Source organism: Amphiura filiformis, chromosome 20 (assembly GCF_039555335.1).
Source record: "Amphiura filiformis chromosome 20, Afil_fr2py, whole genome shotgun sequence".
In the NCBI taxonomy this organism is placed as follows: Eukaryota; Metazoa; Echinodermata; class Ophiuroidea; order Amphilepidida; family Amphiuridae; genus Amphiura; species Amphiura filiformis.
The window spans coordinates 29,308,631-29,334,173 of NC_092647.1; the positions used below are offsets into that span (position 1 = coordinate 29,308,631).

At 36.8% G+C, this 25,543-nt stretch overlaps 2 protein-coding genes and 1 long non-coding RNA gene across 3 annotated transcripts in view; 2 read left to right on the forward strand and 1 right to left on the reverse strand.

The window, feature by feature from the left end:
* The window catches only part of LOC140142749 (paired amphipathic helix protein Sin3a-like), a 33,557-nt gene extending 28,313 nt beyond the window's left edge, over positions 1–5,244 (forward strand). The window contains exons 19-23 of the mRNA XM_072164741.1: positions 197–366; positions 1,892–2,074; positions 2,693–2,865; positions 3,597–4,095; positions 4,656–5,244. Of these exons, the coding sequence (XP_072020842.1) occupies positions 197–366; positions 1,892–2,074; positions 2,693–2,865; positions 3,597–4,095; positions 4,656–4,913 (1,283 nt within the window). The 3' untranslated portion in view covers positions 4,914–5,244. The remainder of the gene's footprint in view (positions 1–196; positions 367–1,891; positions 2,075–2,692; positions 2,866–3,596; positions 4,096–4,655) is intronic.
* A 122-nt stretch (positions 5,245–5,366) lies between these two features.
* Positions 5,367–9,704, forward strand: LOC140142753 (uncharacterized). Its single transcript, XR_011857574.1, has 2 exons — positions 5,367–7,697; positions 7,742–9,704. It is a non-coding gene; the product is annotated as an uncharacterized lncRNA (long non-coding RNA).
* A 10,808-nt stretch (positions 9,705–20,512) lies between these two features.
* On the reverse strand, positions 20,513–24,229 carry LOC140142246 (LRP chaperone MESD-like). The gene is given in 5 exon segments (XM_072164214.1): positions 20,513–20,631; positions 20,634–20,682; positions 20,684–20,768; positions 22,847–23,079; positions 24,164–24,229. Coding segments are annotated over 5 exon segments (552 nt in total).
* Positions 24,230–25,543: the final 1,314 nt, after the last annotated feature.

Here is a 25,543-nt window from a genome sequence, read left to right on the forward strand (position 1 = left end):
CCTGTTGCTTGAAGTTTATAGTCCACACATGACCCGATGTCAAAATTGTGCCATATGTCCTGTCCCACCTTATTCCTGTGTAGTCCGTGCAGCTGTATGTATACACTGAAACGTCTCATAAAACCTTCCCATTAGAAATGCCAGATTAGATTATTATAATTTTATGTTTTCCCCATTTCATGTTTAATTAATGCAGTGGAAATTGAGCCTGAAGAATATTACCCAGCATTCCTTGACATGGTGAGGAATTTGTTGGATGGCAACATGGAGAGTACGGCATTCGAGGATCAGCTGAGAGAAATGTTTGGTATCCATGCTTATATCGCCTTCACCATGGACAAAGTAGTACAAAATTGTGTCAGACAGGTAAGAAAGGAGTGCTAATCGGTGTGTGTGAGAGAGAAATGTTTGGTATCCATGCTTATATCGCCTTCACCATGGACAAAGTAGTACAAAATTGTGTCAGACAGGTAAGAAAGAAGTGCTAATCGGTGTGTGTGTGAGAGAGAAATGTTTGGTATCCATGCTTATATCGCCTTCACCATGGACAAAGTAGTACAAAATTGTGTCAGACAGGTAAGAAAGGAGTGCTAATCGGTGTGTGTGAGAGAGAAATGTTTGGTATCCATGCTTATATCGCCTTCACCATGGACAAAGTAGTACAAAATTGTGTCAGACAGGTAAGAAAGAAGTGCTAATCGTGTGTGTGTGAGAGAGAAATGTTTGGTATCCATGCTTATATCGCCTTCACCATGGACAAAGTAGTACAAAATTGTGTCAGACAGGTAAGAAAGGAGTGCTAATCGGTGTGTGTGAGAGAGAAATGTTTGGTATCCATGCTTATATCGCCTTCACCATGGACAAAGTAGTACAAAATTGTGTCAGACAGGTAAGAAAGGAGTGCTAATCGGTGTGTGTGTGTGAGCGAAATGTTTGGTATCCATGCATATATTGCCTTCACCATGGAAGTTGTGTCAGACAGGTAAGAAATTAGTTAAGACTGGTGTGTTTGAATGCATATCAGTGGCCCATGATTTTTTGTTTTTGTTTTGTGATACTGACAGATCTATAACAGGAATTATTTGTGGAAGTGTCAACAAGATGATATAGATACCATACACTATAGGCGGACGGACCTTCCAAGTAGGGTCGGTTGGTTGGGCCATGAACTTGGACTAAAACATGAAGCAGGGAACAAATGCATTTAACTATTATTTATCTGGGCACCTTGTGAGGATAGTGCATTGCAAATAATGTGACCCAGGTTAAATAAGAAAGAAATGATTTATTAATTATATCGCCTCCTTGCAGCAGCGTGTCCATTAAACTTCTCAACAAAGGATTTCTCAACCCTTTTACTGATTGTTTTCTACATTGCAAGCAAGTAACATTATAGGGACATGTACTATACCATTGTAAAGCTTAGTTTAAGGAGAATTTGCCTTTCCAATATCGCAAAAATTTAAAATGCCATCATTACAGCCCATTTGTGGTGGACTGTCACATGTGTAATGAGCTATTCCAGTTGAAATCCACACTACCCCTGTGGAAGATTTTGGAAATAACTGTCACAGGGGGAGTATGAATTTCAAATGGAATGAACACATTAGGCAGCTCCATTTGAGTTTCATACACCCTCTGAGAAAGATTCAACCTGAATCTTCCACTGAGGGAGGGCGAGTTTAAAATGGAGCTAGAGATATTTCCAAAATCTTCCACAGGGGTAGTGTGGATTTTAAATGGAATAGCCCAATGAGCCCTTCAATTAATAATGACGCCTAGGAAGAAATTAAAGTTACTTCAAATTCAAGTGGAACAAATTACAGCTAAAGATCGTACTGATTACAAATTTACTTTTTTAATTGATGACCAATATTGTTGTTGTCCACAGCTGCAACATCTAGTCACAGAGGAGTCATGCATGCAGGTGACAGAGCAGTACGTTGCAGAGATTGGCAACGGCAGTACAGGTGGTAGCCTGGCTACACAACCAAATAGGGTACCCAGTGAGATGGCTTACCAAAGGAAAGCTGAACAGATACTGTCAGAGGAAAATTGCTTCAAAGTTTTATTTGTAAGTAAATTAGATAAAAGTGGATGATAACTAATGTGCTTACATATATCTTAAGATGGGCAATTCCAAGCGCATCATTCCACAACACAAATATTGAATGTTTATGAGTACAATAGTAAGAATATTTTCATGAGGTGAAATATGGACTGTTCCATTCAACGAGGCTTTGCCGAATTGAATGGAACAGTTCAAATTTCACGGCATGAAAATATTCTTTCCATTGTACAAATAAAAACATTCAATATTTGTTTTATAAAACTCGTATAAAAATTCTTTTTCTTCCACTTAATTTTATAAATCATCAGGAAAACAATAAATTAAACAAATATTACAAACTGTATTTATTTTAGAAGCGATACCCACACCTATAATACGCTCGATTCTGTCAGCGTTGCTATGGTAGCTCTGCATGAGTGCAATGGAAAATGAACTATTGCACTGACACGGAGTGCAGTAGTCTTTTTCTACAAATAGCAAAAATAATCAATAGTAATTGACCAATCAAATGATAGAAATCTTTGTATGAGTTACATAAATGAAAACATTGAGGTAACTTGTAAACATTGGCCTACTTTGAAATGAAATTATAAACAAATATTCTTCACTGTTTATCCTCAGACAAAGTGTGACAGAAGGTTAGCCATTGAGTTGTTGGACACGGAAGAAGACCATAGCGACGACCCTGTAGAGGTTGAGAAGTGGTCGGATTATGTGGAGAAGTTTGTGAGCAGAGAAGAAACATCGGCGGAGCTGAGAGACCAGCTGGCAAAGAAACCTGTTTTCCTTCCAAGGTAAGCATGCATCCTGTCATTGGGACACAATTTGATACCTGCCAACTGTTCCTGTTTTAGGGGAGTAAAAAATAGGAACAGTTTCTGTTTCTGAATATGCTGGTGATGGTTAACTCAATCACGAGAACAACCAAAAATAACAACATTTAATGGTAAATTCTCTCCAGCATTTCCTCATCAATTTTGATGATTTTAGACTGACCGACCTCTGTATCCTTAAATACCTATAGATGTCTGGAGATGAAGCTCGACCATTGTAGTATTTTAGGAAAGAGGTGTTCATATGTCCTAATGTTGGTAGGTATGCTGATGTAACCTGGCCAAATGATGCAATTATTGTCATTGTCAATTTGCCTAGTGCTTAAATCCTTTACATCACTAGCATACCTGTTTGCGAGGTTATGAACTTTTATATTGTAAATTTCTCGGGTTTTTTGTTTTTGTTTTTTTGTGGCTGTAACAATTTCAATGATCCACAGAGAGCATTTTCATCCAGTAAAAACAATAAATCATGCCACCTACTTGAAGCAGAAGAAAAGTGGTTCGGAGCCATAAAAACTCACCTGAACTATTCCTTTGAAAAAGGGAATTTGGTTAAAAAGGTGGTGGTCTTCTCTTAGAGAACAAAAACAAATTCACCTTAATATTATATTGTTTCATATTATTTATATTTGAGTGCATAATAAAAAAAGTAGTTGATGAACTATATAAAATTTTTATTGATTTTGCAGAAATATCAGACGGACAAGGCTTCAGAAATCCAACGTCGACGATGTCATACAGAGCTCCATAAGTGGGTCACCAGAGAAGAAACCAGATCTTAAAGTAAAGATCGAGAAAGATACCGAAGAAAATAACAAAGACACTGATGCAGCAGCTGCCACCTCCTCCTCCACCCCCACAACCACTACGGACAATGAGGAGAAGGAAAAGATTAAAGAGGAACCAAAGGTAGATGGAGAAGGAGGAGAAAGTGATGAAAATGGCAAGAAAGAGGAAGGAAGCGAAGATACATCAACAAAAGAGGGTGCTGCTGAAGGTGCCAGTAATAGCAACGGCGGTGACAAAGATGCAGCAGGTGGTGCGAGGAAGGAGACGGATCCGTTGGAAGGTGTAGATATGGTGAACAAGATGGAGTGTAAATTTAATTTGAACTCTTACAAGATGGTGTACGTGGTCAACTCGGAGGATTACATGTACAGACGGACGGCGCTCAAGAAGGCTAAGGAGGTAGGTTGGTTAGCCCTGGGGCTAAATCCGAATAATTTCCGCCTTATATAAACCGAACAAACTTTAGTTTTGTGACGTTTTTTTTTGCATTGACTGAAAGGTTTGCGTGCATGTCACTGGAGGCACACCATACGCAGACTAGGAAAAAGTGGGTTATTTGGGAACCTCGTTCATAGTAAATTTGGTGTTTGGGGGGGGGGGGAAATATAGGTTTTGAAAAGAAATGTTGCATGACCAAATGACCTTTTTTGGTAAATCCCATAATTTCTTGTGGTTAGACGCAAGATGTCGTCATGTGACATCACCCCGACTTGCAATGCGTAGTAACGATGTTCGCTTAGCGACATCTCATGTCTAACCGCGAGGTATTATGGGATTTACCGAAAAAGGACAATTGGAAGGGAAATCCTGTTTTCCACAAGGGAAATTTTGAGTTTATATTCTTGGGAAATTCACATTTTTTCCAGACAGGGACATTAAATTAAGATGTTCAAGAGTATTAGGTCCGGGACTCTTTTTAAATTATTTTATGTTATTCCATTTCTTTACCCCTCTTACAGTCCCACACAAGAGTGACGGAGAGACTGAACAAGCGATTTCAGAAATGGCTTGATGAGTGGAAGGAACAAAACATCAAGAGAACCAACGAGAGAGCTGTGGAAGATTGGTTCATGGGGCGCATCGATGACCTGATGCCATGCGAGACCACCAGTAAAGAGATTAATTCACCCAATGGCCTGTTTAGAAGATTCAGCGTGATATACTTCAAGAAGCCCTCAGAGGATATACCACCACCTGCTGAAGAAAGGAAAGAATAACAAAAACTTTTTTGACAATCAGGGGCTTTAAAAAGCACAATCAGGAATTGGGATTGACTACACTCCCTGTCCAAATCCTTTCTCATTTTATTTCTTGATGTCAAGAGAAAAGTCCATAAGAGAGGCGGGTGATTGAATGGAGTCATGCTATACTGTGATCAGCTCAAAAATAGGTTTATTTGGTTTTTATTACTGCCTACATCAAGTAAGTTACGGCCACATAAATTCACAAAAGTGTGCATCAGTCACGCAAGGTGCAATTCACATAGGTACTGTGCCCAACTTTGTGTACACCATTCAATATCAATCTACAGGGATGTAAGTTTTCTGTATTTTTACAGAATTCTGTAATTTTGTAGTCCAGATTTACGTAATTTCTTTTATTTTCAGCCCATTTTGGGCTTTTTAGCCCGAATTTACGCGCTTTTTTCTGTATTTTCCGTATTTTTACGAGCTGATCATACAGTGTAGGTTCATATTTTGTTGCATACATGTGGTAACCATTTTTATACAAGCTCTACCCTCCTGTGGATGTAGCTAGTTAGGGCATTTTAGAAATGTTTGAAGGATTTGGACAGGCGGTTTCCAGCATTCGATAGGACTGACTTTTCAACTGAAACATGTTTTTAAAAAACTTTCAGTAAGAAGATATACAAGGAATACTGCCGCTAGTTTCTTGAAGATTTGTATGGAAGAAATCAGGACTTCATTTGATATCGCACAGTATGAAATGAAAATTGGGCTATTCCAATTGAAATCCACACTACCCCTGTGGAAGATTGTGGAAGTATCTTTCATAGGGGAGTATGAATTTCAAATCTAATTGGTCAGAGTTAATCATTTTGAAACCCATACTCCCCTGTATTACGGCTTTACCTATATCTTTCACAACTGTATTGAGTATTTCAAATGGAAGTTACCCAATTATCTATTCTATTTAAAACTTATACTCCCTCTGTGGAAGACTTTAGCTAAATCTTCCACAGGGGTAGTGTGGAATTTAAATGGAATAGCCCAATAGCAAGTGTTGTGATGTCAACAGGGTTAGAATTTCGACTTGAATCTACGGATCGATTCTGTACAAGATTCCCCAAAAATTGTGTGAATGAAAGTGAATTTCGCATAAATTTTCAAACTCTATGAAGTTTTCCTTTGCAAGGATCAAGGGATTCTCGCAGTGGGCTGTACCAGTTGAAATTCATACACCTCTGTAGAAGACATGACCTTAATCTCCCATACAGGGAGTGTAGATTTTGAATGGAGTTACCCATTCAGGTAACCCCATTTGAAATTCACACTCCCTGTGTAGAAGGTAATAGGTTAAGGGTATGTCTTCCATGGATTTCAACTGGGATACCCCAACGAATGGCAAAATTCCAACCCTGCTGTCAAGGCTTCAGAATGAGTGAGTCTGTGATGTTAGCGCGCGTTTCATCGAGTGCAGCTTCAAATCGTGAGCTGCACACGTGTAAATACGCCGCATAAATGATGGAAACAGTTGTCTCGGCGTGTTGATGACGTCACTGACTTGCCGAGAGTAAAAAATACTATACCTATGTAGACATTTGATGTCATGTTGAAGTTACACAATACTAGGATTTAGTTTTTAAGTGACCAGACTACGAAAAACTGTTGTGGCTGGGGAACAGAATTTTAATGTAATAATGAATATTATCATTTTCCCCCCAAACAAAACTTCCAGGCAAGTACAGGCAATAAGGTAAATGAGATACCAGATAACTTGCGCTGTTTGATTGATTGACAAATCATTTGATAAATAATGCGAAAAACCAAAAAATAACTTTCGACCCGTTTATGATGAAAATTTAAAAGAAAGTGATCAGCAGCTTTTGTGCTCAAAAATAATGAAATTCAAAAGAGAAATATATTTTTATTATTGATTGATTGGTAGTGTGTTTACATTATATTGTATACTATGTCGAAATTCAATATTATTTTTGTCTTTTTTGGTGTAATGAGAAAATTTGGTACTCGCATACCATTGCCTTGCGTGCCGTATAGGGTGACACATAAGTTTTTCAAGCAATTGTTTTTTTGTGTAATTCCAACAGTATGTATTATATAATGCTGATGTATATATTTTTATTTTGGGGTTGGGAAGGGCAGGGTGGGTTTTTGAAACAAAATGGGCACAAAATGTCATTTTCCCCCCTCGGAGTTGTGAATATTTTGTACATTGATGCAGAGGCATATATTCCATGTAAATAGAAACATTCTTCAAATTGTACAGGTCTCTGTGTTAATTTAAAACAATTCAAATGGAATTTGTTTCATTTTAAATGTTTACATTTCTTTGGTTGGATTTACCCAATTGAATGCGAATAGGAAAGTTAGTTGTGTAGTTATTGTGTAGCCACACACATATTGTACATGGTATAAACATGGACTGTAGGTGTTTTTTTTTAAATGATTAGTTATCATCATAGCGATAAATGATGCTGTGTCTGTTAATATCTGTATTTGGGGGATGTGATATTTTCAAGAAAGCCCGTCTCAGCAACAATTACAAAAAAAACTGTACACAATTTGTTTGTAATATACATGAGAATACATTTACTATTTTGAGAAAGACAATACAAATCTTTATAGTGGACTGTGATATCTTCTGATTGATTTAGAAGTATAGTATCCGTCGGGTCGTACAAGATTTGAGGCTTTTTTTGTAACGGTGTCGACCACCAAAAGCAATGTTTACATTTACTCCAGAAAATGTAACAAACACACTAATTTATTTTTCACATGTAACTTGAGTTGTAACTTGAGGTGTAACTTAATGTAACTTGAGTTATAACTTAGCATAACTTGAGTTGTAACTTAATGTAACTTGAGTTATAACTTAATGTAACTTGAGTTATAACTTAGCATAACTTGAGTTGTAACTTAATGTAACTTGAGTTATAACTTAGCATAACTTGAGTTGTAACTTAATGTAACTTGAGTTGTAACTTGAGGTGTAACTTAATGTAACTTGAGTTATAACTTAGCATAACTTGAGTTGTAACTTAATGTAACTTTAGTTATAACTTAGCATAACTTGAGTTGTAACTTAATGTAACTTGAGTTATAACTTAATGTAACTTGAGTTATAACTTAGCATAACTTGAGTTGTAACTTAATGTAACTTGAGTTATAACTTAGCATAACTTGAGTTGTAGTGCAGGAAGATTTGGGGGGAAATCGTTGAACATTGCATTTAATCGAGGACTTTCTGGAACTGATCATGGGGTCCCGTTTAAGGTAGAGTGCCATAATGGTATGGGGTATAATATCCTCTGAAATACAAGATACTGGTAGAAAGGGAAATTCCCACATTTTTCTGGAGAAATATTTCCCCTATCGTGTTGAGTGCATCATTGCACAGTATTAATTAAAAAATGTAGACATTTGTTAATGGGAGCAAAGCATTGAAACTTCATAAACTGTTTTGATGTTGATGTTATTTATTTTGTGCATTTTTGATGGAAATGTAATACAATTTTATATCTATTTATTCATATTGAGGAATTCTATGCAATTACATGCCCAAGTAAAAGAATAATATGGGGCCTTCGTATTGCACGTATTACGCCAGCATTCAAATAAGCAGCGGAAATCAAAAAGTATATAGATTATGTGTACTATTGACCAAAAAAAACCCCAAAACCATTCAACACAAATGGTTTAATGATTACTATGGTATTCGGCAAGGTTGTTCAACAGTGTCCGACTGCTCTTCTTGTTACTTGTGTAAAAGAACTAGGTCACACATTGCTGTGCAGCGTGATCGGCGAATGAGGTGCCGGTGTGATGACATGATTCAATTAGCCAATCGGAACCCGACCTCCATGTTTACACTGTAAACCGTGCCAAATCAGCAGACCGCTGAAGAACCTTGCCGAAAACTATACTAGATAATGTGCCTATTTGGTACATCCCAGTCGGCTTCTGTCTTTCAGCTCGTAGAATGTGATTTGCAGCACAGCCCATCAAACTTTTTGTTAAAAGTGCTTAGGGATTATGGACTTTAAAAGGCAGGCTGTCAATAGACCCTTACCTTCATGCTTTACATTAGTGCTTCCCGTAAATCAGGAGAAAAGTGAAAAAAAAATCCACTTTTGTGCATGCGTTGACACAGAGAAACTTCACTTTGGTGGATCCATTGCAAAGGTTTATCAGAGACAAGAATCTCAGAGGGGATTTCTTACGCCATCCATGATGCATCGTCCATTCATAAATCAATTGAATTTGAAGCGATTTAAGTAGCGTAAGAAATCCCAATCTTTTAGGTATGGCTTTCACAACTTGCTTTTCACATAATGGGGTATGTGTGGTACAAATGTTGCAGAAATATCAGGCTTAAATAATTTTTTTCCAACTTGGCATTTCCATTTTGAAAGTTGACTAATTCATGACACAAGAAACAAGACTATATAAATGTGTACATTTAAGTTAATATTTATTAGAAAATATTTTGAAAAAATGTACATTAGCTGTATAAGCTGTTACGCCACCAATGCTGTATAAAATACACATTGGACTATTCCATTTGAAATTCATACCCCCTGTGGAAGATTTAGTTGCAATTCAATATCTTGCACAAGGGTGCGTTTTCAAATGGTATGGCCCATTCTACAATACAATGAGCCATTGTCTTACACAAAGCAAACATTCTTAGAGCCTGTCTCTATCATAAATCTTAATGTGACATGATAATTAAGTTTTTGTAACAAAATTCAAATAATGTAGTTTAATGTATTTTCTCCCATTAAATTTTGTCTTAAATGAAAGAAATGTTGCCTGTTTTGTTTGTTCAGTGTGTCATTTATTCATACAGTAAAACCTCATTATAACGAAATCGGATACAAGGAAAACCCTGTTATAAAGAAGTATTTCTCCAGAACCAAGATATTGTTTTTACAACCCTGATATAATGAAATTTGGATATAAAGAACTAATTTCTCTGTCCCTGACAACTTCGTTTCCACTGCAGCTTATTTATTCATAGGAAACGGATTAGTACTAAATTCAATTATACTAGTAATTTTGATTGAATGAACACAGCGCAAGATATTTCACGTACACAGTGCGTAATGTATGCCAGTGTATGCGACTGTGGATCCAACCATGCCAACTGGCTCGTGATCATGATTGGTTAGTATTTTAATTATTGTATCCAAGGTTGTGCATTCACGTTGTAGTTTGAAATATGCGATCGCGTACAGCTCTTAAAAGCTAATTTCGGTGAATTGAAATTTCTAGTATATTTATAATTACAAATCCCAATTCCCCAAAATTGATTTGCTGTCCTGTAAATTGTCAAACCACGTCTTGTCAAAATACCTTTTCGAAAGTGACTAGAGTTTCCATCAAAGCTGAACAGTGTTTTTATTATTATTAATCTTATTTTGTTCCTTTATAAAATGCATAGCACAAGTACTTTCTATTCAAATCTTGCATAAGAAACTTCACAAGAATATTTTGTTAGTTTCAGTAACTCGCTGCCTGTCACTTCCCAGAATGTATATAGACCCAACAAATATTAAGTATGTGATTGAAAGGTTGATATTTCTTAACCCTCTCCATACAGGTGTTGACTGCAGACATTAAGTTACAAATTTTCTATAAAACGAAAACTTTCAGAATTGTACATTGTCATGACCATATTTGGAATCATCATGAAAAATGCATTAAAATTAGTACAAACAAGCCCAGTATTGGTTTGGTGGTTCTTGAGATAGCCCTTGATATTTTGAGAAAATATCTCAAAACTTATGAACTTTTTGTGCTGAAGCCTATGGCAAGCATGCAAAGGATTAAGCCTGAGTGCTTGTGTCCGTCTAACTTCCCAAATTACATTGCAGGAGAGTGATTTGAATAGCTAGTTGGCCATAAGCACAAAAACTCAAGATTTAAGATAGAAATCATAACATGTTAAATATAGATAACCCGGATATATGAGCTTCAGGTCAGGTATACATGTAGAGTGGATCAGTCATACAAGTTTGTCCGTGCATAACGTACATGCACCGCAGCCACTCCGCACCTTGGCTGCAACTTGTTACTGACAACTTCACAGGGGATAACTACTATTTATATATAATGTCATAGCTTTAGACAATTTTTTTTGACGATAGTACTGCTCTAATCAAAGGTGGGCACTGGGTAAACAGTAATACATAATAATACACTCTCAACTGCTTTAATGGATTTTTCAAATGACAACCAAGGTGTATTAAGACTTGCTCATAACAAGATATTCCAGTGGAAATCCATACCCCTATAGAGGCCTTGCATGTGACGTATCATCCCGTAAATATGGCGGACTACTCGAATGCATTCAACAAAAGCATGATTGCAATCTACCGTGACAGTTCGTCTCACACACATAACCCTGCACTACGATCAAATAGGTTGATGACAACATTTGATTGAATGGACTGCACTCCGCCATAACTACGGTGAAGAACACCGGCTCAAATCCTTTGTTTGGAGCCAATCGATAATTTCATGCAGGGCCTCTATAGAAGACATGACCTTAATCTTTCACACAGGGAGTATGTATTTCTAATGGGGTTACCTGAATGGGTGACTCCATTTGAAATCTTCACCCCTGTGTGGGAGTTGTGTCTTCCATATGAGGTGTATGGATTTTAACTGGAACAGCCCAATAGAAACTTGGATAGAAACTAAACTGATTATTCATTCTCAGCTGGTTTTCCCAGTGTTTGTTTTTTGATCCAAATTGGAAATAATACACTGAAAAAGCAGTACTATTTCGGTTTTTGGTCAAGATCATAATGTCATAATAGTCATCAAACCTGTGCTTCAAATCAGAAGTAACATAAACAGAAATAAACATTAGTAATCACAAAATAAGAGCCAGCATCTTGTAGACCCAAGCCCTGCAATAAAGGAACAGGTTTGCTATTCTTTGGTCCACCTCAAGTTCAGTAGTGATGTACACACATATTTCTCTGGTCTCAGTATTGAATCATGCACTTGAAATTAGTCTTGCAGAGCATACACACACAAAGGTTGTTTGTCGGTATGCTTGTGGCACAACCACGAAAAAGCATTCATACATACTCATGATATAACAACGTTTCTGATTGGATTTGCGCCCTTTTTTGCTGGTCATAAATACCGTTTATGACCAGTACGCAGCGTTGGAACCCAATTAACGAGTTCCACGATTTTCTAGTGTTGCGTACACGCGCATGTCACCGCGTCCATCACACGCGGAGCGCAAGAGATGAACGCGTTGACTCCCGGCCGTTGACCTCACGAGCTGCTTCCTGCAAGTAGGCCTACTCATTTTCTCCCAATTTTTGAAGGAAAACGGTATGAAAATGTTATTTCAACTTGTAAACCTTATTATTTTCATTTGTGTTGCTCTTGCCAGTCCCAATTTTTGACCTCAAAGGTTGACAATGCCGTTCTTGCCACCATTTGGATTTTGATGAGAGTGTGATAATAATAATATTGAAATGGGTTCAGTGTGATCAATAGATAGAAAATGGATTCTAATATAATTATAAATTGCTGTTTTAGTGTGCATTCGCATGTAACATCATTATTATTGAAAGTTAAACACACAATGACTATATGTTCCTATGTTCCATTTGTATTACGCTAGCTTTGAATGTCGACTTTTTTCATGCTGCACTGCATGTGGATGTATATAGTATTGTGAATCAACCAAATTCACATTTATTTCAGAAACTACATTGTATCAAAAACAAAATTGTTTCCCTTCTACCTAATACATCTTTTAATTTATTAACAAACATGTCGTAATTAGCATCTTCCATACCAATGAGTTCAAGAATCTATTCAAAACAGTTACATTCACTTCCCTCTAGGTGTGCCAACAACATTTTAAACAAGATAATAATATCTGTAATAATATCTGTAATAATATGATTTCTGTACATAATCATAAAGAGACCAAAATGTAAAAGCTTACCCTAATCCCTACAACCTAGCCCAGGGGTCCCATAAATAGCGGGTAGCAGGCCACATGTGCGCGCCGTGGCTTCCAGTGGTCTTGTGACTTAATTTAGATTTTAAAAAATACATATATAAAATTTATTTTTTAAATCAAAAATCACACACATTGATCAAACTTTGCAGGAATATCTCCAATATTCTTTTATTTCAACATTAAACAATGCGATTCCCATGTTATATCCTTGTAAAGACAGGCTAAAATAGTACAAAATGTTGCACCAAATGGCGTCATTTGCACCTCAAATTGCAAAAAAATCGATAGCTTCAAAGGGGGGACACCTCCCTCTAATTCCCCCCCGGCGACGTTGCTAAAGCCAAGTTGAGTGGTGCTTTGCAGTTTTCTTTTATCTCATGTGGCGCTTCAACAAATCTATTTGAGGAAGCCTGACCTAGCCCTAATCCTTTTAGGGTGGCAGTAGTTATACCAAGTCTTACCCATCTTTTAATCCCAGCTTTAATAATTTGTCTAGAAAGTTTTTGAATACCCTTTACACAATGTGTTTGAGCAAGGGTGAAAATAAGAGATTTCTACCAGAACAAAAAAAGTGAGTCTGGTTCACCTGAATTAAGTCGCAAACAGTACTGACTTTTGTTTTAATAACATTCAGAAGTCAAAATGGTCTGCCAAAGTTAAATAGCCTACATTCAACAATAATAGCTCAAATTTTAATCTCAAACTGTAGAGAAACTCCATTTTGGTTCACCATTTCCTATGTCCTATTTCCTTTAAGGCCAGAGTAATGGAAGACACATTCGTCCACGCCCGAATTTGAGATTTCTTGATATTTATCAACACTAAGATGTATTCTTTCACTTGAAACTGATAAAATACAACTTGTTAATATTTACACGTATTTTTGCTTGATTTATTTCACTCTTTTCAACTCTAAAAAGTCACATGGCTCAAGACAGCTTAGTAAATTGGCGGAAATAATGAGTCAGAAATGCGCGAATGCTGAAATATTGTGATTATCTGTGTGATTCGTGTCGGCGCGGACGTGGCATAAGTCTGCGATATGTCCGACGCAGTCAAGGCGCATTCGGTATGTTTTTAACGCCGGCAAATGCGGTGGTAACAAAACACAAATTTGCAGTCAAAATGCCACTTGGATTTTTTAATTATTTTGAATTTTGGCGCACTAAAAGCAGACATTATAAATTCATTGTTGCAAAAAGATGCATATTAAGACCATGCACCAGGTACAGCTTTTACAAGCGTGAAAGTCTTGCCATTTTAAAATATAAGGACATTTTGTGCATAATTTTGACATTTTTTTACTAAAACATCGATTTCTCATAGTTCACTTTTGACAATATTGCACGATTTTTGTGACAAGATAACTTCGAAAAATATGCAAGCAAAAGGTAAACTTTTTGCACTATCGTTTAGAGTACATCAAAGTCTAGGGAAGGTTTTCTCATTTTTTCAAAATATTTGTTTTAAACAAAAATATACACCATTATGTGCAATTTTTAGCTGAATAGAATGACAAAATTGCTTTTTTCACATGTTTTTTCCAATATTTCGAAAAAGAGACGAATTTCAAAAAAAAAAAAAAAAAAACCCTTCCCTAAGTTCATGTCTCTTCTTCATTAAAAGCTAACTGATTTTTTTTTACTCAGAACTGATTGACACAAAAAAAATGGGGTAAAAAAGTGAAAAAGTGATTTTTGTGATTTTATCAAAAACTCGAGATTTTTGAAAAATCTGCGTCACCATGGGATTCCTTGACTCATTTCCTTTCCAAAAATGTATAGTTTTATATACTTTGGAGATACAATTCAGAAATAATGATGCTCGAAAAGGTCCATGTTCTCTCCCATTACTCTGCCCTTAAGATCTCAGGACAAAAAGTGTAGCGTGGTGTTGTGATTTTGATTTATTCTCAACAGGTTTAATACAGTAGGCAAGTCACAGACCTGAAACAAGGCAGGTCTGTATTAAACCCGTTTATTTCCTTTGTGTTTGCGGTTAAGATTAAGAGTTGGTCTGTCAGGGTTCAAAAAGACAATGTGCTATTCCAGTTGAGATCCATGTAGACATCCCCTGTGGAACACATGACCTTAATCTCCCACACATGGAGTGTGACTGACTCCATTTGAAATCTACATACCCTGTGTCTTCTAGACTCCCTTTATAGACTATGGGACATGGGCATTTATCTTTCACTTCCGTAGTCCACTCTTGGGCAGAACATAAAAACATAACAAATCAAGAGAAAATATATGTCTGAATTACTATCCAAAAAGTTCCCACGTTTTACTTTACTCATTTAGGAGTTATTTGGGGTTAAAAATGTGTTTTTAGTGATTTTTTCCATTTTGCCCAAAAATGTCAAATATTAAAATAGCTGTAACTTTAAAAATAAATTGAGTAGAAATTTCATTTCTATTGAAGATGTTACATGTCATATGGATTTCCAACACTGGTGAATAAAAATGTCATAGCACAACTCTAAAATATAAAAAAAATGGCAAAAACCATATTTTTGTGCTATTTTGGCCATTTTTGACCTAAAAATGTAATTTTTGCATGGGGAAAAAAAATAAATATATATTTTCTTGATTTAAAAAATATGTCATTATATCAACCTAGTTATTCTGAACAAAAACGTTAATGATGGTGAATGTCTGTGACCTATAGTTTTTGATCTATGGCCCTTTCAAATTCACATATGGACTAAAATAGCATGTTTTTGTCAATTTTTCCAATATTAGGCTGAAAATGGTACTTTCTTGTAATTTTAACAAAATTTTCAGTGTTTGGAAAGTGGGAACTTCACATATATTATGGACATATTATAGTACTTTCATTTTAAGCTAGTTGTAGATCCACTGGTAGCTCGGTTTCCATGGCAGAAGCAATTATATCGTCAATTTTACTACTTTCAATGCAGCAAAATCATTTTAGTCATCATTTTACTGCATTGAAAGTAGATAAATTGCTGCTACCACGTGTAGTGGGCATACTAGTGGATCTTGAAATAGCTTAACATTAAAGTACAATTACATGTTCATATTATTAAGTGAAGTTCCCACTTTCCAAAAACTAACAAGTTGGTTAAAATGGCCATAAAGGACCATTTTTGGCGAAATATTGGAAATATTGAACAAAAACATGCTATTTTAGTCCATATATGAATTTGAAAGGGCCATAGATCAAAAATTATAGGTCACAGACATTCACCATCATTAACTTTTTTGTTCAGAATAACTAGGTTGACATAATGACATATTTTTTAAATCAATAAAATTTATATTTATTTTTTTCCCCATGCAAAAATTACATTTTTAGCTCAAAAATGGCCGAAATAGCACAAAATAAGCTAAAATATGGTTTTTGCCATTTTTTTATATTTTAGAGTTGTGCTGTGACATTTTTATTCACCAGTGTTAGACATCCATGTAACATGTAACATCTACAATAGAAATGAAATTTCTACTCAATTTATTTTGAAAGTTACAGCTATTTTAATATTTGACATTTTTGGGCAAAAAGGGAAAAAAATCATGAAAAACACATTTTTAACCCCAAATAACTCCTAAATTACACAGTAACGTGCAACTTTTGAAAGTGGGAAATGTTATATTATTGATCAGTGATATAATAGCTATATTTTCATGTATAAACCATCCTCTACCCAGAAAGGGAGAACGAAAACTACTTTCTGAAGCACTTAGCAAGCCTTGTCCCATGGTCTATTAGCCTAAATAAGAGGTAAGCATTTTGGCTTAGTGTCATCTTGAAAAATTTAACATTTTTTCAGCATCGAATTTGCATGTTTCGGATTAGGGAAAGTGTGAAGGATAATTTTAAAGTTTGTTCGGTTTATATAAGGCGGAAATTATCCGGCTTTTGTTATGCACTTATCAAGTCTTTCCCGGCCCTGGGGACCCGGGACATAGCGGGAACATGCCGGGACGAGCCGGGATGTACACAAAATCATTGCCCATGGCAGCAGGCGGGAAGTTAGCCGGGACTTGGCGGGGATGTACAGTAGATCGTCCCCGCTATGCCGGGCCAATCATTCATGTTAGCGGGGCTTTTGCCGGGGTGTACAATTTTTTTCCTCCGCACTGCCGAGACATAGCTGGGACTATTCACGAAGAAGTCACACCATTAAAAAACATCAGTATACCAAGAACGGCCGATTTTGCATACTCATCTGTAATGCGCTATTTTCACGATTGTGGCGCTACAAAGCAAACTGAGGAGTGGGGTAATTACTTGTTTTAAGTACCGTAACCAATATTAAAACCAATTTCGTGCATCTATAAATGAAAGTCTACTTTTTTTAAACACTTTATTTTGTTTAAATCCTTATGCGTCTGCATGTAAATTAAGGCTCAAACATGTTGATGTCTTTAAAATTATCGGCATGCGTAAATCGGCCGTGTCGTGTACTGCTATCCAAATAATCCAATCGATCTTTTTTTATTAGGCCTATATTATGTCGTTCATTCAATAATCGACACGGGTATACCGCGCTGCAAACTTTAGCATGTGCTATTAAATCCGTTGACCCATCTCCCACTACTGACGAAATGCAATATTATTGCCCTAAAAAGTTGAATTAACTTTGAACTTTTCTTCTTCTTCTTTTTTTATCTATGCCCGTATACCGTATATTAAACTCTGCAAGATAGGCCAGGGCATAGCCGGGATTGTAAATTGTTTTAACGCAAGCCCCGGCCCATGATTGTGCCGGGATTGTCACACTGTAGCCCGGCTAGCGGGGCCGAGTCATAGCGGGGATGTACATAAAATTTATGCCCGTGAGGCGGGACTTTAACGGGGTCAGTGCCGGGATGTCACGCTGGCAAAATGTACTTCCCCGGCTAAGTCCCCGCTAGTCCCGGGTCCCCCAGGGCCGGGGAAAGACTTGATAAGTGCATTACTGCGCACATCAATGAAGTCTCAACTCACACTTACGTAAATTCACATAAGCGTACGCTAGACATGCATTACGCAATGCACACCTTACAAGCACTCGCCCAATAGCGTGCACGCCATTCTATATCAATACACAGTGTTGAGTCTTATTTTTTCTGCCTTATATAAGCTGAACAAACTTCAGTAAGATAAACAGGAATTACCCAGGAAGATAAATATTACAGTGAGTTGATAATATTGGTAGAGTTATAAAAAAACACATGCATTAGGCGCGAAAAAAACCTTGTTCTATGGGCTGACGGACCTTTCAAGTAGGATCGGTCATTCACAGCTTTTTTGTGTGTGCAAATTTGGGACAGCATTCATTTGTATAGGAAAAATTTGTTTCCCAATTTTTTAATCTGAGTCAGTCGCACGTGCAGAACAAGGTTTTTGTTTGTCGCCTTAGCTTATCCATCAGCCTGCCATATCCATTTTTCACCCTGATGTGGCAGTGACGTCATCACTGCCACATCAGGGTGACTAATGGTATACTGTGGGCATTTCAACCTTTATGTCAATGATATCAATCATCATACCGGTACTTTGTTTCACCTAGAATTAGGTCTAGGCTAGTGGTTTGAGTGCTTTTACCTGCTACGCTACTCTGAAAGCATGCATACAAACCGTTCTTGTATCATTGGGTTCATCACATAGTGACGAATATGAACAATTGGGTAAAATCCATACGAACAGATGAAGAGATTTTACTAAAAATGTTCACATAGTGACGGATAAGTTTGGTAATCTATTACATATGCGAGATGAGAAGTACAATTTTACACCATTTTAATATTATGGAAATAACATTTATAAAATTTCATGTAAACAAATCCAATTGATTATTTGGTAAAATGATGTTAAACATATCTAACAATGACGTTTCGTGCTACATCGTAGCACTTTCTCAAATCGACTGACCAATTCTCCCAGTCCTCCTCGTCTGCTTCCTGTCGGAGCGTGACGTTGGTGGCGCTGTTTTAGGTGGTTTTAGGAGTTGGTCATAGATGTGCGGCAGGAAGTGATTTCCTTCATCCCGGTTGAGTGTGTTGGGCCCCCTTTTCCGTATCCAAATCGCTTCTTTTATGTGTCTTCTATTTCTGTTTTGCTCTCTGTCCTTTATGCTCGCGTCATTTACATGAAATTTTATAAATGATATCTACTGACAATCCTGATGAACTTGTTTACGGATTATGAAAATAACTTTCAATGATCTTCTTTATAAAAGAGAACATTAATGGAGAGTAACAGTTTATAATGTATGCCCAATACAATTCACCTACAATACAATTCCCAATGTTCATTTCTTGATCCATTTGCACTCACCATCCGTCACTATGTGATACACCTCGATGTACACATGTGATACATCTGATGTTATCAATCATGCCATAATCATAGCTTTATTGGCTTATAAGCCAGACTGATTAAGAAAAACTACATGATACAAAATAGACATATAATAAGAACATCTGATGTCCCCTTTTTTTTTTTTTTTTTCTGGAAGCACTTTATGGACCATAACTCGGTCAGCAATCTTCATAAATTATGTTCCAAATACCTTTTTAAACTGGACTGTGAAATAGTAAAATGTGGACAAAGTTGGAAGTTTATGTTTAGAAATTGTTGCAGATGTGTGATTAGTGATCATGCCAAAGATATACTGAAACATGATGATTGCCAATAAAACCCACAAGGGTCAATTTCACAGACATTTGACTGTCAAGTCCTAAACCTATTGTAAATCCCAATGACCACACTCATAACTCTTCAGTAATATTTATACATCAAAGTTATGATGTGTCCGAGTTCTGATGGATTAAAGGACCATAGTGAAATCAACCTATGGTCACATATAGATGAGTGATGGAGAGGGCAAAAGCCACATAGTTTGATCAGCTCGTAATCGGGTATTAATATCAATATATTTTTATTTCGAGAATTGTCTGGTAACATCTCGCCAGAAGTGTCACAAATTAGTATTTTAAAGTCCCATACTTTGTCTACTTTAAAACACGCACAATATAAACCAGACAGGTCAACTATATCACTCTTAACATGGGTCTACTTTTTCGGCACAGTGGTAAAAGCTAGTAACAATTCTCGCCAATTTTCGCTGATCAAACTATAACTGCATCCATCCCACATGTCCATTCAAAGTTTGAAATAACAGTGGTCAATTCCCACTCCCATAATTACTTCACTCTCGCATAATAACCCCACAGTCCCATATAACATATATCCCAATATCAAATCTATCATACAATTCATATCTTAACCCCCTGAGCACTACCTGCCTATCTAACATTGCCTCTGATTGGTCAATTACATGATATCTTCACTTCATCACCAATCAGAATGGAGCTTTGTAAATAATTCACCCCAATTTTTTTTGTGTGGTGAAATTATTCTAACAATGTTGCTGATTGGTCCAATTGAAAATGAAAACTTCTTTTTGGCCAATCGGCAGGTAGTTACCCCAAGCTTCATCATAACTCCTCTTTACCCTTTTGTAGCATCTCTGCTTCTTCCTCAGACAACAGCACCATATTGTCCTTAGGATCTGGGTGTAAATCCTTCTTAAATCCTGCTTTATTTGCTTTAATTCTAGCTGCTTCATCCTTGTCCTTCACCACTGATGGCTTCTTCTTCTTGTTCACATCATTGGATTTTGTCTTTTTGCTACCCTTCTTCTTCTTTTCTTTTTTCCCTTTCTTATCCTCTCCTCATCATCCATTCCTGCCGGTCTTGGTTTGTTATCGATGGGTTTTCCGATCCTCTCCCGTTGTACACCTGTCCTTCTATTGTGACGTCTTTACATTGTTTTTTGATCCACGAGGAAGTTTTTGATCTCCCAAGCTTTGCTACCATCTGTCACCATGAACAAGGCTCTGTCATCTGCAATGATGTATCTGGTAAAAGAGAAGAAACAAAATGATTGTAGAAGCTTTGAGGTGAACCATGGCTCTCACTTTCCACTGCTCCACCAAACTTGATTTTTAATGAGCGACTTTTCCCCTCTCTATAGAAACTAATATCACTTGTTGCGATGAAACTCCCCTGGGATATGGCACACTATTCTTTGTTTAAAATCAAACAGAACAATTTGAGACTACTGTTATCAAAATCATTTTACCTTATCGCCTATACAATGTAACTCAATCACTGTACACCTTGGTCTGGGGCGGACATTTTATAAATGAATTTAGAAGAGCAGCAATGACATCACTTGTATTACATTCCAGATGTTGAATCTACGTCACATGCAAAATTTTGGGGGAAATTAATTGGCCGTTTATATCTGTGGGCCGTTTTTCTTATAACTGGTCTAAATACATGTAGTTCTATGGGAAGAATGCCTGTTGAGGGCGCTATAACCTCAATTTTAGTAACATAAATTCATTTTTTTTAAATGACCGATGATATTTTTCTGAAATTTTCAGAGTATGTTGTACGAACATGTAGAAATACAATCAAGTAGTTGCCCTACCTGCTCTTCTCCGAAAAAAGAAAAAAGTCCTATACCTCAATGATAATGAAACCTAGGTGTGTGCAGTCAATCCACTCTGAAGTACAAAGTACCGACGCGGACGCACACATTGTGCTGACTTTGAAGGCACGATATCTGCAGCAGAGACGCAGCACTGCGAACTGTTTATGCGCTGTACATGCGGGCATTGTCACTTTGTACTGAGTGGACAAACTGCACATCAGGGATAGGTCAAATATACTTTTCTGAATCTTTATTATATAGGAAGACATTGGTATGGTTTTTTACTCAGATTTGACTTACTTCACAATTTGAGCCCTGCATGTTAGCATTTTTCCAGTGTTCCTTTTTTTTAAACTTTTCAGATATGTTGTTTGGAAGTTCTTTTAGAAATACTTACAACTAAAAACATTTGTGATCTAATTTTGTCCAGGTCACACCACTTTTGAAATATTGACTATAGTCTATATATCTACCTCGAGTCACCGGTACTAGCTTTGAAGTTCAGTGTGTGCTGCGTTGGCTTAGCGTTGTGTCTTGCCACTTTGATCACACACGGAAAAGTATGTACACACACTGTAAACAATAAGTTAACACAGAACACACTGAACTTCAAAGCTTGTGTTGGTGATTCGAGGTAGAGATACTATAGTCGACTCCTAGGCCAAAGAAAAAAATTGTTGTGTTGCCCTCAACCGCCCGACCCTAAATCCTGAACAATCAGGGTCGGCTTTTTTTTTTTTTTTTTTGTTTGAATGATGATTTTTACAGATTTGTTAAAAAAATCAATGTTTTTCAATTAAAATTAATATTTTATTGAAAGACTAGTCTTTAATTGATGTCTAACAGGTATCCAGAAGTCAAAATTGACAAATGTCCCCTAATTGAAGAAGAATTATTTAATATTTGAGGGAATTTTTAACAACTGAAGGTTTAAAAAAAAAAAATTAAAAAAAAAAATCCCGAATTGGCGTCTGACCCAACTTTCCCATTTTCCCACTTGAGGGCAACACAACAAAATTTTTGTTTTGGCCCTACGCTGAGTTATTAATATTCTATCATTTCATTTCTGGTGAAGCTGTATTCAATCTCTGTTTGACTTTCTGTCCATTATTATGCCTATCAAAGATACCAAATGTTCATGTGTTGAATGCTTGGTGTGGATATCTGGATAAACATCAAGTGTCAGTTAATTTTACAACTGGATGAACTAGGAACTTGATTGATCAAGAACAAAAGCTATACAATAAGGTACAATATTGCCAAGGTCGTGTTTAATCCGCTAAATTGTGCTCTGTTGGATAAACATAACATTTTCAAAACCTGATGACATTTGGTGCAGACTGGGAGATAGAATGTTTATTTGCCACACCTTTGTGTTTTCACTGCTTAGTTATAGGGCATCAGCAACACTGACTGACTGACATCATGATGCCCTGGTAGGAATAGGATTCTCAGAGAGTGCAATAAACATCATCCGAGTACACACACAGGTCTTACCTCTGTAGTTGAAAATTAGCATTGAAAAGTTGGTCCTGCCACAGCTGGGTGAGCTTCTCCGATTCATCCCTGGTAGGACTCCCAGAAAGTGAAACAAACATCATCAGTGTCTGGCCTTTCTTGGACATCTGCAATACAGACTCCGGGTTCTTGGGATCAATCTTAGAGAAATCGATCTGAGGCTTGGGTTTCTCGTGTTCCATCAAATCATCTGGATCTTTTTCTTCATCTTCCTAGAGAAATAATATGGATAATTTACATGTATAATTATAAAAGTTAGCACTTGGTTGAGCTATGTAACATTCCTGTAATGTATCTCTTTTCCATAAAATGTTAGTTCTCACTGTCAATTATATCCCCTGAACAAAGGAGGATAACTACTATTTATATATAATGTCATAGCTTTAGACAATTTTTTTTGACGATAGTACTGCTCTAATCAAAGGTGGGCACTGGGTAAACAGTAATACATAATAATACACTCTCAACTGCTTTAATGGATTTTTCAAATGACAACCAAGGTGTATTAAGACTTGCTCATAACAAGATATTCCAGTGGAAATCCATACCCCTATAGAGGCCTTGCATGTGACGTATCATCCCGTAAATATGGCGGACTACTCGAATGCATTCAACAAAAGCATGATTGCAATCTACCGTGACAGTTCGTCTCACACACATAACCCTGCACTACGATCAAATAGGTTGATGACAACATTTGATTGAATGGACTGCACTCCGCCATAACTACGGTGAAGAACACGGCTCAAATCCTTTGTTTGGAGCCAATCGATAATTTCATGCAGGGCCTCTATAGAAGACATGACCTTAATCTTTCACACAGGGAGTATGTATTTCTAATGGGGTTACCTGAATGGGTGACTCCATTTGAAATCTTCACCCCCTGTGTGGGAGTTGTGTCTTCCATATGAGGTGTATGGATTTTAACTGGAACAGCCCAATAGAAACTTGGATAGAAACTAAACTGATTATTCATTCTCAGCTGGTTTTCCCAGTGTTTGTTTTTGATGCAAATTGGAAATAATACACTGAAAAAGCAGTACTATTTCGGTTTTTGGTCAAGATCATAATGTCATAATAGTCATCAAACCTGTGCTTCAAATCAGAAGTAACATAAACAGAAATAAACATTAGTAATCACAAAATAAGAGCCAGCATCTTGTAGACCCAAGCCCTGCAATAAAGGAACAGGTTTGCTATTCTTTGGTCCACCTCAAGTTCAGTAGTGATGTACACACATATTTCTCTGGTCTCAGTATTGAATCATGCACTTGAAATTAGTCTTGCAGAGCATACACACACAAAGGTTGTTTGTCGGTATGCTTGTGGCACAACCACGAAAAAGCATTCATACATACTCATGATATAACAACGTTTCTGATTGATTTGCGCCCTTTTTGCTGGTCATAAATACCGTTTATGACCAGTACGCAGCGTTGGAACCCAATTAACGAGTTCCACGATTTTCTAGTGTTGCGTACACGCGCATGTCACCGCGTCCATCACACGCGGAGCGCAAGAGATGAACAGCGTTGACTCGGCCGTTGACCTCACGAGCTGCTTCCTGCAAGTAGGCCTACTCATTTTCTCCCAATTTTGAAGGAAAAGCGGTATGAAAATGTTATTTCAACTTGTAAACCTTATTATTTTCATTTGTGTTGCTCTTGCCAGTCCCAATTTTTGACCTCAAAGGTTGACAATGCCGTTCTTGCCACCATTTGGATTTTGATGAGAGTGTGATAATAATAATATTGAAATGGGTTCAGTGTGATCAATAGATAGAAAATGGATTCTAATATAATTATAAATTGCTGTTTTAGTGTGCATTCGCATGTAACATCATTATTATTGAAAGTTAAACACACAATGACTATATGTTCCTATGTTCCATTTGTATTACGCTAGCTTTGAATGTCGACTTTTTTCATGCTGCACTGCATGTTGATGCGCATAGTATTGTGAATCAACCAAATTCACATTTATTTCAGAAACTACATTGTATCAAAAACAAAATTGTTTCCCTTCTACCTAATACATCTTTTAATTTATTAACAAACATGTCGTAATTAGCATCTTCCATACCAATGAGTTCAAGAATCTATTCAAAACAGTTACATTCACTTCCCTCTAGGTGTGCCAACAACATTTTAAACAAGATAATAATATCTGTAATAATATCTGTAATAATATGATTTCTGTACATAATCATAAAGAGACCAAAATGTAAAAGCTTACCCTAATCCCTACAACCTAGCCCAGGGGTCCGCAAATAGCGGCGCGCGCGCCACATGTGGCGCGCCGTGGCTTCCCGAGTGGTGCGCGACGCAATTTAGATTTTAAAAAATACATATATAAAATTTATTTTTTAAATCAAAAATCAAACACATTGATCAAACTTTGCAGGAATATCTCCAATATTCTTTTATTTCAACATTAAACAATGCGATTCCCATGTTATATCCTTGTAAAGACAGGCTAAAATAGTACAAAATGTTGCACCAAATGGCGTCATTTGCACCTCAAATTGCAAAAAAATCGATAGCTTCAAAGGGGGGACACCTCCCTCTGACTCCCCCCAGCGACTTCGCAGCCAAGTTGAGTGGTGCTTTGCAGTTTTCTTTTATCTCATGTGGCGCTTCAACAAATCTATTTGAGGAAGCCTGACCTAGCCCTAAT